This window comes from Solanum stenotomum, chromosome 10 (genome assembly GCF_019186545.1).
Source record: "Solanum stenotomum isolate F172 chromosome 10, ASM1918654v1, whole genome shotgun sequence".
Lineage (NCBI taxonomy): Eukaryota > Viridiplantae > Streptophyta > Magnoliopsida > Solanales > Solanaceae > Solanum > Solanum stenotomum.
The window spans coordinates 45,052,624-45,069,054 of record NC_064291.1 but is presented as its reverse complement, the minus strand read 5'-3'; the positions used below and the strand labels follow the sequence as shown (position 1 = coordinate 45,069,054).

At 31.6% G+C, this 16,431-nt stretch overlaps 1 protein-coding gene across 1 annotated transcript; it reads left to right on the top strand.

The window, feature by feature from the left end:
- The first annotated feature begins 272 nt into the window (after nt 1-272).
- LOC125841978 (uncharacterized) lies at nt 273-10,030 on the top strand. The gene is made up of 5 exons (XM_049521166.1): nt 273-540; nt 7,895-8,000; nt 8,081-8,388; nt 8,464-9,305; nt 9,388-10,030. The coding sequence occupies exons 1-4, from the start codon at nt 440-442 to the stop codon at nt 8,738-8,740; spliced, it is 792 nt and encodes a 263-aa protein (XP_049377123.1). The 5' UTR covers nt 273-439; the 3' UTR covers nt 8,741-9,305; nt 9,388-10,030.
- Nucleotides 10,031-16,431: the final 6,401 nt, after the last annotated feature.

Sequence of the window (16,431 nt, the reverse complement as noted above, 5' to 3'; positions counted from 1 at the left end):
ACTTTGAATTTTAACTCAAAAGTCACTCAACTATCCACTTTTTTCTCAGAAAGTCACTCAATATATTTAATTATTTCTTAATTAAAATTTGCTGATATTAATTGTTTATAAAACAAACCAAAATTTTTAAAAAATAAAAAATACCATTTAAATCATTTAGTAATCCACCCACCTAACCCAACCCATTAAAAAATATAATATGACCCATTTAATTTTGCCCTTAATCCTAAATTATTCCTTCTGTTTCTCCTTTGCTCCTCTACATTTTTCTTTTTCATTCTCCATTGTTGGTGCCTCTCCTCTTCTTCCCCTTTTAGCTAGGTTTTAATTTGGGCATCTCGACTTCAAACTCTATATTACGTAGAAATTCAAATGGACTCTCCTCCTCCTCCATTTTGATTCAGGCTTTCCATTATAGTCCAAAATTCAACTTTTGAAGATGGAGTATGCTACTGAATCAAGGAGAACAACAATTCATCTCCCCAGTCCTTGTTTCACGAAGAAAGGGACCACTACGCGGGTAACTCTCGAGAAAACAAGGTGCGCTTAAATTTTTTTCTTTTAGGTATTTGTTGTTGAATCGGAACAACAAGTGAAGTTAGGGTTCTTTTTCCATGTGGGTATTAGTTTTTTCTCAATAGATAAGATTAGGATTTATTATTTTTAGAACATTAGAATTTTATCTGTTTTATGATATTTATCTACACTGTGTTTAATCTGTGTTTTTAGGAAACATCATCACAATGTGAACAATTTTTTAGCGTAGTGTTGGCTGAAGGAGTTCAGGGTGGGAGTGTACTGAGTTTAAGGGATAATGTAATCAGGGGCGGATCCACGCATTGAGTTATGGGTGCTCGAGCACCCATTGACGCCGACGAATTTTTTTTATATCTATATAGAAAATGCTAAAAAATTTATATAGTATATCCTTCAGCATCCATTAAACAAAATGTCGTGTGGGTGCGTTGGCAGTGAAGTTGAATGCTGGGTTTGCTAAAGCATCACTGCGGGTGTTCGAATCCTGGTATAATCCCCTAATTTTTGTTTTGTATTTCATTAGCTAACTAAAAGATATTAGTAAGCAAAAAAAATCTTGACTAGCAACTTTATGTTAAAGGAATTGAGCACCCATGATCATCAAATTCTGGATCCGCCACTGAATGTAATAGGGGTTGTTCAAGATAATATGATTGGTGAGTTAGATGATAATAATTTCAATGATCCTATTTTACTCGAAAATATAAATAAAAAAAATGACTAAATTTTTGAAAAATCGATTAAACTTATGGTTTAAGAGAAATCGAATTTCCAAAAGAACAGAGTCGCCACTTAATTTTTTTAGTAAACATCAAGAAAAACTTAAGGTTTTCAAAAGACTCAAACAGATAAAATAGATTGAAAATAAAGGATTCGAAGTTCAATGTACAATCCGAAAAGGTGTTAGGCCCTCGGAATGTCCGGTAACTTGCGGTTGACCGGCGATTTGACTAAAAATATTTTGATTAATTTTGAGAAACTATTAACTAAAGAAATTCATTTTTTTATTTTTTATTTTTTATTATTATTATCATTATTGTTTTAAATATCTTAAGGGGGAATGAACTAAAGAGAAATTTTCCTAAAAGGAAGTAACTTCAAGAGTTGACAAAATTAATAATGAAAATTAAAACTAAGTATAACATATACGTATTTTGATTTGAATATATATATATATATATATATATATATATATATATAAGTGAAATGGCTATCATTGGGAATTTAATAAATTAAACCATAAANACCACAAATCAACATGTGTTCCAATAAGAAGAGGGAATAACCAATATATTTATAAAAAGAAATGACATTTAAAATAAAATGGAGAGAGTATTGGTTTTTCAAAATGGAAAAGGACNTTAAATGCTATAAATATAGTTTGATTTAATTGTACCCCATAGCAAACTATTGCTATTTAACCTTTCTCCTGGTGAATCTCGCTCGCCACTCTCGTTCTCTCCCTCACCTCTTTCATTTTTTATACAAACGCAAGTGTATAAAGTGCGTTTGTGTTTGTATAAAGCGAGAGAAAATTGTATAAATACATATATTTTCGTTCCCCTGTCTCCCCTCTCCCAGATCTCGCTCACCACTCTCTCAGATCTCGCTCTCTCACTCGCCTCTCTCACTTTATACAAAACCCACAAATTGTATAAAATGTGTTTGTGTTCGTATAAAGCGAGAAAAAAATTGTATATATACATATATTCTCGTTCCCCTCTCTCCCCTCTCCTAGATCTCACTCACCACTCTCCCAGATCTCGCTCTCTCACTTCCCTCTCTCATTTTATACAAAACGCAAATGTATAAAATGCGTGAAAATTGTATATATACATATATTTTCGTTCTCCTCTCTCCCAGATCTCACTCGCCGCTCTCCCAAATCTCGCTCGCTCACTCGCCTCTCTCACTTTATACAATTGATCTTTTTGTATATGTATACCAAAGCAGATTATACAACTGCTTTCTTTTGTATATGTATAGCGAAATATACATATTTATGTTTGCTATGGAGCGCAATTATGCAAAGTTTGCTATAGCTTACAAATATAAATTTTGTGTTTGCTATATGTGAAAGTTGCTCAATACAATATCAAATAAATAGGAGCAAAGGTAAGACATATTGAATTTGGGCCTTTGGCCCAAATTTCCAAATCTGCAAAAAATATAAAATAAAATAAAGGGAAAATTTTCAAAACAACAATATTTTACCTTTTAATGGGACTCCTTAGCAATAGTTTCACTATTTATTTAAAATGTCAATATTTTAGTTTGTTAAGGATTGAGTTATGTATTTATTTTATTTTGATTAATTTGAAAGAATACAAATAATTAATAATTGAATAGAGAAAATCATGGAACAAAAAATTTCAAAAAAGGTAAAAAAAAATTAAAATTTAACATCAGTTACGATTTTGAAAAAGCATATGCTGTCATTTTTCTTTCTAGCATTTTTTTCTTTGTTCTTAAGAATTTCATTTTTTTTTTNTCTGTTTATTTTTACTTAAATTTAGAAAGATATACTTCATTTCTACCCTCAATATTATCGCTACATTTATTTGCTATTTAAAATTGAAATTAAAAAGACAAATGACAAATAAGTTTCTATATTAGCTCACTTATGAGCAAAATATATTATAACAATCTTTACTAATTTTATAACAATACATAAACAATACTCCCTCCGTCCCATATTAGATGGGCACTTCCAACTTTACACGGTGATTAAGAAATCATTAATACATTGGAAGACCTCACCATTTTGCCCTTTGTTTATATCAATGCACATTGAAATGAGTTACAAAAAAATACACATACAATATAGGAATGGTCATATTAATTGTAGGGGTAAAATGAAAAAGAATTAATTAATTCTATCCTAATTTAATAAGTGCTCAAATAATATGAAAAAAAATATATTTAGTAAGATTCTCATCTAATATGGGACGGAGAGAGTAACAATATAACTTTATTAATGTTGAGCTCGGGCAGCGCCCGAGCTTTCTTTACTAGTATATATATATATAAAAATGAAATGGCTATCATTGGGAATTTAATAAATTAAACCATAAAATAAACAAAGGTTAGTCAAATACAATATCAAATAAATAGGAGCAAAGGTAAGACATATTGAATTTGGGCCTTTGTTCCCAAATCTGCAAAAAATATAAAATAAAATAAAATAACAATTCATTGGGCTTTTGGTCCTTTTCCCATCTTCATTGGTCATGATATACACCAAGTGTATATTTGATGTATACACCGTATATACCGTTGATTCTTGAACTCCCAATCCTGTATTTTTATTCGTATTTCATATTTCTATATTTTCACCTCCTTTCTCGTATTTTTGAACCTGTATAATGTTATTTTTCGACTGTATACCCATGTATACAGCTGTATTTCAGCTTGTTTTTGAGTTTCCGGAACATGAGAATTCAACTTCCAGCCCGTATTGTCAATTTCCAACCTGTACACCTGTTTCCTTAACCTGCCCTGATGGTCGACTCGAGAAATATGCATATTGGGCCCCGTGGCCCGATAGGAAAATGCGAGGAGAAGAGATAGAGTCCATGAGGACTCGGGAGAGATATTTCACATGAAAAGAACACATGGATAAAAGTTAGCATCTGCTCACAAGGATAAGACAAACAAAAATAACCACACGAGTTTCGATTGATCTGAACTCAACCTTAAACGAAGTTCAATTAACAGTAACTAATAAGAACAATGCTTATAACACTCAAAGGCAATGAAAGTCATGTAAATTCAGATTTAACAAAGTCAGATTTCAAAGCAAAAGGAAACCCATTTACTAGTAATTTGTGAACAAATGCAACTTTTCCGGGAAACCCATTTACTGCCTCAAAACATGTAATAATATTAAAAGATAAGCCACTACAAGTATTGAAATAATGATTCATTCAAATTAAAATAATCAAGACAAGGTACAGTAGTAACTTAGCAAGGTGAAGAGCAAACAATGCCACATAGTTAGCCAATAAAACATCACGTACTTTAGTCTAATCAACTTTATTTAGTGAAATCTAACAATGCTAATTTATCATGTCAAAAGGCCGAATGTTGGAGGCTATAGCAAATCCAATCTTTTTAAGCAAAGGAAGAGAAAACTAGTAGGGGCTCAGCTGGATCATTTTAAAGGGAAATGAAATATAACTGTAGGCAATTAAAGCCAAGCTAGCCTATTTCTCAAGCCAACATGTTGCACACAAGCACAAGTATACATGAACAAATATATAATGCAAAGAGAGGGGCATGGTTGGGCAGAGACACCACGTAAATGACTGAAATAGGCGACAAGCTAAAATCGATACGGTCATCTTCAGGTTTAGACAAAATATAAAAGAGCTACTGCTATTTTAACTAGCAACAATATGCTGGAAAATCAATTACTGAACCCCAGAACATCGAACAATTAACATATACTTATAAGACCCGGACTAAAGTTGTGATTTCTATCCTAAGGACGACAACCGACGTTTGAACGCTTCCAATCAATCACTTAAGCTGGCCAAACATGTTCGTTGGACAGACTAAACAAAGACAAGCAAAAAGAGAGGCAAATATCCATTCTGAATACATTTCACATTTTTTACAAGGAACCGATTGCAAATGACAAAACAATTTTTAGGCAGGATCTGAAGAAAACATAGATGAACCCGACTCATACAAAATTAGAACCTATTCAAATAAAACAAGACCCGCGAAAATCATGCTAAATCGACCCCTAAGACTTACAATGGTCTAAGCAACAAAGAGGAGAAAACAACATGTATATATGTATCAACTTATGAAAAATCGAGATCACCTATAAAAGGTGATTCTGAATTTCAAGACTGAACCATAAATCTCATAACTCATCAATCGAGATAATAGCAAAATAAGAAGACTCCAACAAAGAGAACGTTAACTCAGGAAAGGGGGAAAACACCAAATTTCAGCGAAACAGAGCTAGACAATAGCCCTGGACTTTTAAGAGAGTTTCATCACTGATTCATAGCCAACAGGGGATCAAAAAGCATTCTGTAATAAAATGTTAACATATAAATTGCTCACACAGCTTGGAGTCAAACGAGCAACACATTGCGAGTGAAATAGGTTCAAAGCGAAATGAGTATTACCTTAAAAGAGGCAGCGAACTAGGGTTGAGACGAGCTGGAACGAAAGAGCTTTCACCACCACACGAGGTTTCGAAGAGCCTTGCTAGCAGTGAGTAGAAAAAAATATATATTGCTTATCTTTTACAGCTAGTGACTCCTTATGTATATATATTTTTGCCTGAGTACATATGTTTCTCAAACTCTATTCTCTCCTAATTTTCCCAATTTTTTCTCCAACATCCCTTTTTTTTTTCCAATGAAGAACAAAGGGCTATTTAAAACCGAAATTAGGACAAATTTTAGGAGGGAAAATGGATGAAATCCAATAGGGATCAGATCCATTTGAAATTCAAACCCCATAAGTTTCTTTCACCCTTCCGGCTAAACACCTTTTCTTGAGGTTTTGACTCATTTCGAAAGGGGAAAGGGGGACGGACGGGTGGGATTGAATCACCCGTCCTTGAGACGCTACGTGTCTCCATCTCGCAGCTGCAAGGACGTAAGACGCGTGCTGGCAACTACTTTTTGTTGTTGTTGCAGCGAGGGAGACGTTGTTAAGCGTGAAGAACGTTGTTGCTTTGGTAAGTTTCTATCCAACGTGAAAGAGGAGAAGAGAGTTGTTGGGTTTCTTTTGGAATAAGGATATGTGCCGGGTCGGGGGAATTAAGAGGTGGGCTGGGAAATTTAGAGATGGGTCGGCTGCTATTGTTGATGAAAGGAACGGGTTTGGGCTGGCAATTTTGGGTTTAAGTAAATTGGGTTGGGTTTTGGCCCAAAGTGTCAATTCTTGGGTTGTATGATTAGAACCCAAGATTGGCTAGATGTCTAATAACGAAATTGCCATATGAATTAAAGATGTAGCCAAATTGAATTGAGTTCAGAGAATTTGACTAAAATTTCAGTAAGGCGAATTAACATTAATTGATTAACGAGCTACTTAATTTTAACAGAATAAAATAATTAACTTAATTATAAGCTAACTATTTCAAAAATATAAACTATTATATAACTAAACTAGTTAACCAAATATTTAAGTAAAACTAAATATTTTTGAGATGATTTTCGAATGTTACTAAAATATATTAATTATATATATAAAATATGTAAAGTAAAAATATTGTCTAAAAGTTATAATAAGTGACATAATTTATTTAAAATAACTCGCAAACTATTTTCGCAATTTGTAAAACTAATTATTTTAGATAATTTAAAATGGAAGAAGATCGATGATTAATTTATATTGGGGAGGGTCAAAATTGGGTGTCAACAGATCCTGATTATAACTTGGAGGAAGATGGTGAAGATTATCATGATGATGTTATTGAGCGTCGTGGTATGAAGGCGAAAGGTAGACCAAAAAGAATACTAATGGTCGAAGTAATGGTGTTGGTCCATGCACTACTGAAATTTTAATTCCACAAGTGCATCAGAATGCAGAATCAGATTATGATGATTCTGATGAATTGTTGAAGGGGGGTACTGATTCAAAAGACGAGGTAGAATACACAGAGTATAATGCAGAAAATGACAATCCTATTTTAGAAGTAGGGATGAAGTTTGCTAGCTTTGATCAGTTTAAGGAGGTTTTCATGAATTGGGGGATTAAACATATGAGGCAAATATACTTCACCACCAATGATAAACAAAGATGTATTTGTAATGACAAACATTTTGGGTGCCTATTCCATGTTTTTGCAAGTCCAATAAGTAAGTGTGATCCTACGATTCAAATCAAAACCTTTAATATAAATCATAGAGGTCCTACCGTATCTGAAAATTTCCATATGACACCTCAATGGATTGCAAGGAAGTATTTTAATACCTTTAGAGTTGATCCAACTTGGAATGTTAGTGGAATAATTGCAATTGTGCAAAAAGACCTTGGCTACATTATAGAATATAAGAAGGCATGGAGAGCCAAACAACAAGCTTTAAAATGCTTTAAAATGGGTTTATGGGGATGAGGGTGCACAATATGGAAAGTTGTTACGGTATAGGGCTGATTTGGTGAACACAAATTCAGGCTCTAACGTAGAAATTTGGAGAGATGAATGTAAATTCAAGGGATTTTATGTGTGTCTTGCTCCTCTAAAGGAAGCTTTTAAGTTTGGGTGTAGGCCATTAATAAGCCTAGATGGTTGTTGGCTAAAGGGCACATATGGAGGCAATTTGTTAGCTGCTATTGCAATCGATCCTAATGATTGCATCTTTCCTGTTGTATATGTTGTGATCAGTGATGCTGAAAGTAAGGAGACTTGGAGTTGGTTTCTAACAAATCTTGGATATGACTTAAAGATAACAAATAGTCACCACATTGCCTTCATGTCTGACAGACAAAAAGTGAGACATCCAAATTCTTTCATTTTTCTAGTTTATTGTTTTTTTATTATGTATTTGACAATTTAAAATCAATGTTACAGGGATTGATTGGAGTTGTTAAGGAATTGTTTTCAGAAACAGAACATAGAAATTGTGTTAGACACATGTATCAAAATTTTAGGCAGAAATATAAAGGTAAGGCACTAAAGGATCTAGTATGGAATGTAGCAAGAGCAAGTAATGAGGTGAAATTTAAGATTTGTATGGAACGACTCGAGCAAGAGGACAGAGAGGCTAGAAAATGGTTCGATCATCCTGAAAGACCATTTCAGACCTGGAATAGAGCATTGTTCAAGACACATAGTAGATGTGACATGCTCTTGAATAACCTTTGTGAAAGTTTCAATAGGTGCTTATTCATTCTTGTGTCTATTTAAAGTATCACACATACTTATCAATTCTCTCATTATATTTTAATTTGTAGGTACATACTTGATGTAAAAGATAAATCAATTATAGCTCTATTGAAAATGATAAAGAATAAGCTTATGAAAAGGTTGTATAAGAAAAAGGAATGGATTAACAAGTACCAAGGTATTATCTGTCCAAAAATTGAATTTTTTTTTAATCAAATAAGACTTGAAGCAGCATTGTTTAGACCAAATTTTTCTGGTGGACCAAGGGTGTCGGTTGAAGGTCCAGGAGGGCCATATATTGTGGATATGCAAAAAAAGAGTTGTACGTGTAGGAGATGGGATTAAACAGGACTGCCTTGTCTGCATGCTTTGGTTAGTATTCATGGAAATAGTGATAAAGTTGAAGACTTTGTGAATGTATAGTACAAGGTTGAAACTTTCAAAAATGTGTACTCATATTTCATTAACCCAACCAACCCCGAAGATCATTGGCCAGATGTAATGAATGGTAGTGAGGTTCTTCCTCCTAAGATAGTAAAAAAGAAGAGAGGGAGAAAGCCTAAATTAAGACGAAAGAAAGCTGAAAGAATTAGAAAAACAGAAACAAGCTGAAGTGCAAAGGCACGCTAAAAGAAGGTCAGTGAAAAAGGATGAAGAACCGGCTTCAAAGAAATTATTGAAAAATGGCTCTATTCATATAAAGTATTTGATATGCAAAAAAGATGGACACAATGCAAGAGGTCACTATAAGTATGTCAACATTGTTGTGCCTGAAGCAAGACAACCTTTTGAAACTTAAGACCTAGTGTCTGATTATGTCTCGTTGGAATACTCAGACCAATTTAACCATGATATGTGGGATAATTCTCAATTGGAAGTCGATTTAATAAATCAATCTATCATATCTCAGGTTGTGATTTCAATTTTAATTTTTTATACTTCTTTAGATATTTATCAAATTGCAGATTTTAAATGTTATAATTTTCAATTAGGAACTAAGACAACAATCAACTGGTGTTGAATGCGTTCAAGATGAAGTTGTTCGAGTCACAGACATTATAAATGTGAATGATGAAGGTGCTGATTATGTGCGAGGAGCTCAGTCTGCTCAAGATGAAGGTATTGATTGTGCACGAAGAGCTCGGTGTGCTCTAGAGAAGAGTGATGATTGTATGCGAGGAGCTCAGTGTGCTCAAGATGAAACCGTTGATTGTATGCAATGAACTCGATGTTCTCAAGATGAAAGTATTGATTGTATGCAAGGAGCTCGGCGCGCTCAAGACGAAAGTGCTCAGGCAGGCTTATCAAAAAGAGGCAGACTTTACAAGAAAAATGTTATGAATGATTATGTTTGTGAAGTGTCGATGAAAAGGTCTAGGAAGTGTTAATGACACTATATATTAAGTGTCTTATCTTGTTAAAACTTGTGGTCTTGTGACTTTTACTCATTAGTTAGGAAATGCTAATATGACACTGTATAAAATGTCTTATTTTGTTAAAACTTGTGGTCATGTGACCTTAACTCATCAGTTAGGAAGTGTAGATATGACACTGTATATAAAGTGTCTTATTTTGTTAAAAATTGCGGTTGTGTGACCTTCACTCATTTGTTTAATGTGTTATTTTATATGCATTATTTTTGGTATGCATTATATGACCTTATCTACTGTGTCTGACATGTATAATTACACATCGGATGGAGATGACAGATATTTGGTAGTTCTTTCTCGTTGTTGTCTTTAACTTGCTACACACATTATTTGATTTTTGAAGTGTTTCATAGTAGTCAATGTCGTATCTTATTATCGTAGTGATTTTAACGATCTCTTATGGCGTTCAAAGAAGTAATTTCTTTCATGATTAGTTCAATTACTTTTTTCATTTGGTGCCAGCTTATATTTGAATTTGTTTAAAGGTCCTTTATGTGGTAAGCAGTCCCATTTCAGTGTCATTTGCATGTCATCGATATGAATTGAAGCTGCTGAGGAGAATTAATGAAACTCTGAAATAATCTACTAATTTGATATGCAGACCTTTAAAAAAAGGAAAAAGAAACTAAAAGTAAGTTGTGTATGTAGATTATGGAAGATATATGGACTGCAACAAAGTTATCCTTCTCCTAGTCCTAGATATCACATATTAAAAAGCTATCAATCCTTTTCTACTATCTGTAGTCTTAATGTCATTTGCCTTGAAACTAAGGAGCCCCTTTGATTACATCTTCCTCAACAAACAATTCTCGAGAGTTATCCGCGTAGTGGTCTCTTTCTTCGTGAAACAAGGATTGGGGATATGAGTTGGAGCCATTTATTTGAGATTCAGTTGTTGTTCTCCTTGATTCAGTAGCATACTCCATCTTCAAAAGTTGAATTTTGGACTATAATGGAAGATGCCTAAATCAAAATAGAGGAAGAGGAGAGTCCATTCGGATTTCTACGTAATATACAGCTTGAAGTCGAGATGCCCAAATTAAAACCTAGCTAAAAGGGGAAGAAGAGGAGAGGCACCAACAATGGAGAATGAAAAAGAAAAATGTAGAGGAGCAGAGGAGAAAGAGAGGGAATAATTTAGGATTAAGGGCAAAATAAAATGGGTCATATTATATTTTTTAATGGGTCGGGTTAGGTGGGTGGATCACTAAATGGTTTAAATGGTATTTTTTATTTTTTTTTAAATTTTGATTTGTTGTATAAACAATTAGTATCAACACATTTTAGTTTAAAAAACAATTAAATAGATTGAGTGACTTTCTGAGAAAAAAATGGATAGTTGAGTGACTTTTGAGTTAAAATTCAAAGTTGAGTGACTTTCTGAGAAAGAAGTGCATAGTTGAGTGACTTTTGAGTGAAAATTGAAAGTTGAGTGACTTTCTGAGAGAAGAGTGTATAGTTGAGTGACCATTTGAGGTACTAACTCTAGATTAGGGGGGCTTTTGACCATTTTCTCTATATATTTTTCTGAATTTTTTTTGGGGGGAAGCAGAATTAACTGTTACCCTTATTTTGAAATTGAAATCACATCCTCGTTCATTTTTAATTGTCATATTTTCCTTTTTTTAGAGTCAAACTTAAAAAACTGTGACTAACATTTTACGATGTATCTTTTCATCATATTGATATGCAAAAAATTGCAATTTCTAATATTTTTCGCATAGTATTTGAATATCTAAATTTTTTGTTTAAAATATCAAATTAATGGAATTCTAATTTAACTTCGAGAATTAGTCAAATTAACTTTTCGAAAAGCGTAACATGATAAATAAAAATAAACGGAAGGAATATATACTTACTGAAAAAAACTGAAATCACATACAACCATCAAAATAGAATCGATTAGCGAGAATATGAGATACACAGTAAAGTTAACGATGAGATGGAAATTTGGAGATAAGCTTTAGAATTTGAAGACTCAAAATTAAATTGGACTAAAATAAAATATTTAAAGTACAAATTCAGTGACATAAATATGAATGTAAAGATGGAGAGTGACATTGAGATGATTTTAGCATGTGAAGAGTAACGACATAGATGTGCCAGTTAAGAGGCATGAGATCAGGTTGGAGGTAATAGGAGTTAGGAAAGACAGAGCGGTAGGACGAAAAAGAACTAAGGGGTGATTAGAAATAACATAACACAATTTCAGCTTACTACATACATGAACCTAGATAGAAAAATTTGAAGATTGATGATTAAAATTGAAGGTTAGTTAGTAATCGTGTGTTGTCGTACTTTACGTGGAATGACATGAGTTATTTGATAGTTGCATAGTCTCTGTTGCTTCAATATATAATATTGTACGTTATGCGTTAGTTACTTTATACCTTTTTATTTTATTGTCATGCTATTCTTGCAATCTTGTTTCTATAATAAAGCCAAAAGGCAATCAGAAACAATCGATTATGATATTTTTATTTTGGTAAACGAAAGATAAATGTGTGTACACTCAAAAACATCACCATTCTTTTTCACCTTATAAATTAAAAAAATAAATCAGACATACTTGAAATTACAGTTCAATTTTTCATATATTCAGCCATGCATGTATGATTAAGGTACATTTGAACTGGAAAAAAAAAAGATCAACGGATTTGTTATATTTGATGTGTTTCTGATAAATCGATGATTGTGTTTTGTTCTTTATGATATATGAAAGTTCTATTCAAATTTAAACTTATTTAGAGTATATTTGAGTGTTAGGTTGTGTGTTGAATTGTTGAAATTCAAAAAATAAATTATTTATTTTTTGTTCAACTTGTTTGAAATTTCTGCTCGTTCTTACATGTATTCAATCATGTTTGACTTAGGTGTAAGAATACACGAAAAGATTCAAACATACTTGACGAAAGTTTAATTAGTTTTTTCATGCGTCTAAATAAAAAATATTCAAAATTTTACCTTTGCGAGTCATACTAAATATCAGGCGAAAACTTCTGATGTATGAGCTTCACAGAATCACTTTCAAACGCGAATATCTGAAATTATCAAATTCTAGACATGATTTTCTGACATTTTTTTTAATAAAAAATAAATAAACTTACCAATATATATATATATATATACACACTAAATAGCAACCTCAAAAGTAGATATTTACACACCCCAACCCCCACACTCATGGATTGGTAAATTTCATAACATAATCCATTGAGGATTTGTCATGTGGGCAAGGCTTGGGCTTTATTGTTTTGGACATCACGTGGCTAATTGGACCTGGTTCAAGATGAATTTGGACCTCCACAAACCTCATCCAAGGAAGAGAGCTTCCATGGCAATCCCTTTTCTTGAATCCAAAAACATAAAGTTTAGGGAAAAAAATAATACAAATTACACTAGTTTAAGGTCTAATTACGTAACGTTCACATGTTTTCAAAAGGAAAAATCACCCCATATACACATTTAAGAGTAAATATTACGGGTTTTAAACCTACTTTTAAAAATTTCTTGCTTATAACAAATTATTTACGGGCTATGACATATCAATTAAATTTAATTTAATTTTAAAATTAAATTATATTTATTTAACTAATCTATTTATAGTTTTTTTATTAATTAATAATAGATAATTAATTTAATTCCTTTTTTAAAAAACTAAAATTTTCGGTTACCCAATTTTAGGGATTTCCTTTCCTTGTTTACCGTTACCATCCCCAATCATCGATCACACCACCATCCCACACGTTTCTTCACTCCCACACGACTCAACCCACAACCCACTATCAAACTTTCTCCATTCTTTCTCATCTAGTCCAACATCAAAACCGATTACCCATCTTACCCACGATTATTCATCATCATGTCTAAGAAACAAATTGAAACTCCACGAAAGAGCCCCAGATTTGACGGGATTTCAACTGATGATGCTGACGCGATCAGCGAAAGTGAAGTTATTGGTACGGTGCTAGCAAATTTGGTGGACCTCGGATAGCAAAAGAATATGTTCCGGATACCACCAATTATCCTACACCAATACCACCGACTATAAAGTTGAAATAGTTGATTGCACCTTCTACTTTTTAAGAATTACATATTATTTTTTTTAACTTCTAGATAATTTTTTTATGTTTACCTTTTGAATAATTCTTTTTTGTTTAAGTATTTGATGATATATACTACAATATGTTATCAAAATAGTTGATTGCACCTTTGATTCTCTTTTGAATGTTCTAAAAATTGTAGCACTGTGTTTTTAATTATACACATGGTGCTGACATGTACTAACCTATAATGTTTGGATATTATAAGTTCAGGACAAAAACATTATACAAACTTCATACAGTTCTGATACACTATTTTTTAAAGTAGCAATGTGTTTTTAATTTGTATAACGAATGGATGAAACATGTATGAAATGCATTTTATATGCATATGTCTATGACTTCAATATTAAATGTTGGATATTTGTATTTAGTCATGGTATAATTTTTATAGTCGTATTTTGTCTTATTTTCGTTTGAATTAAATATGATTTATATATGTCCGTCAACAACTTAAATTAGTCACTAATATATACAATATCTTTAATATGGAACAAATTTTATCATTAACGATATGCAAGTTGTGTCATTAATGAATGAATAGTGTATACATAATAAATACTACATCTAACAATAAATTTGTATCATTATGCATTCTATATGATTACTGAATGAACAGTATATGAGTGTGTTTCTATATGATTACTCATTAGTTGACACATGTATGAAATCTATTNNTTGTATTTAATCGTGGTATGATTTTTATATACAAATGTTATGAATTGTGTTTTCACATTTGTCTTATTTTCTCATGAATTAAATATGATTAATATATGTATGACCAACCCTTAAACTAGTGTTGGAATGAATTACATAATTAACTTTTTATAATTATTACTAATATATACAATATACTTAATCTGGAACAATTTTTAGTAATAACTGTATGAATTTTGTGTACTTAATGAATGAATCGTGTATAAAATAAGACAAATGTGAAAACACAATTCATAACATTTGTATATAAAATTCATATCACGATTAAATACAAGGTCCAAACATTTAATATTAAAGTCATAGTAATAGATTTTATACACGTGTCAGCTAATGAGTAATCATATAGAAACACACTCATACAGTATTCATTCAGTAATCATATAGAATGCATATTAAATATTTGGACATTGTATTTAATCGTGGTATGATTTTTATATACAAATATTATGAATTGTGTTTCCACATTTGTCTTAATTTATACACGATTCATTCATTAAGTATACAAAATTCATACAGTTGTTACTAAAAATTGTTTAAAGCATTAAATTTATAACAGTATGCATTATGTATGATAACTGAATGAACAATGTATAAATAATAACCAGTACACTAAACACAAAATTATTATGTTTTATATCAAACCAAAACATTAATATAACCAACAAAAATAAAATAAAATTATATATGTCTTAACAAATGAACATTCATTATTTTTGCACATGATAATTTGAACATGTCTTTCTGTTATGTCCAACTTGACGACATCTACTACAGGTAGCTTTTGACCTTTTGAATTTCACATCAGCAAACCCCTTTCATCGTTCAGGTTGTGGTCTTCCTACCGGTCTCTTTGGACCGGGTGACATCAATTTAAGCTTTGAAATATAACTTGGTATATCCCATGTACTCATGCAAGGAATAGGTTCAATAGGGATGACATATGCATCTTGAAAATTCTCCAGGCTATAGAAAGGAGAGCAGAATTTTGCTTCATGCAGTCTTCTGTATCTAAGAATTGTCATTCCATGCCCACATGGTATCTCATCATTTTGAAATCTTCCGCAACTACACATCTTGGTGTTTAAGTTTACTATGTACTTCTTTGGTCCATCAACAAGAACATGCATATCAACAGTTGATGATTATTTTAATACAAATTTCATACAACAAATATGTACATTTTTTTTACGAAAATACTTCATTAATGTCACGCAAATTTATACAAAAATGTCAACAATAAAATTTCAAAATTAATACAACCTTAAAACACTTATCATACAATTCGTCAAAATTTCAAAAAACTTTTTTTTTTCAGATTACTGGACACACTTTCATACAAATTTCATACTTTCTTAATATACATTTCATACATATATCATTAAGACAACTTATTTCATAACAACTTTCAAACTCACTTAATACACATTTCATACAAATAATCATACATTACAAATATCTATATCTTATCGTACCAAATAATTCATTTCTAACTCACTAATTACTTCAGAAATGACAACATCTAATATAACACACTAAAATTTATAATGTAATACCAACTTAAAACACTTGTTATACAATTCGTCAAAAATTCAAATACCTTTTTTTACATCTTACGAAACACATTTTTTTACAAATTTCTTTCCAATAATTCTATTAAATTCATTCATAAATATACAATTACTTTATACTTTAAGAAAGAAAAAAAACACAAAACAATCACAAAAACAGAAAATCACTAATATTATACATTTCACAACAGTTAACAAGTAATGATATCATCTTAAAC

Bases quoted from the DNA above. Each gene is read 5' to 3' on its own strand.
- LOC125841978 (XM_049521166.1), top strand. From the start codon at position 440: ATGGAGTATGCTACTGAATCAAGGAGAACAACAATTCATCTCCCCAGT. The intron at 541-7,894 runs GTGCGCTTAAAT...TGTTGTGATCAG, and splicing joins GTAACTCTCGAGAAAACAAG to TGATGCTGAAAGTAAGGAGA. The intron at 8,001-8,080 runs GTGAGACATCCA...TCAATGTTACAG, and splicing joins TCATGTCTGACAGACAAAAA to GGATTGATTGGAGTTGTTAA.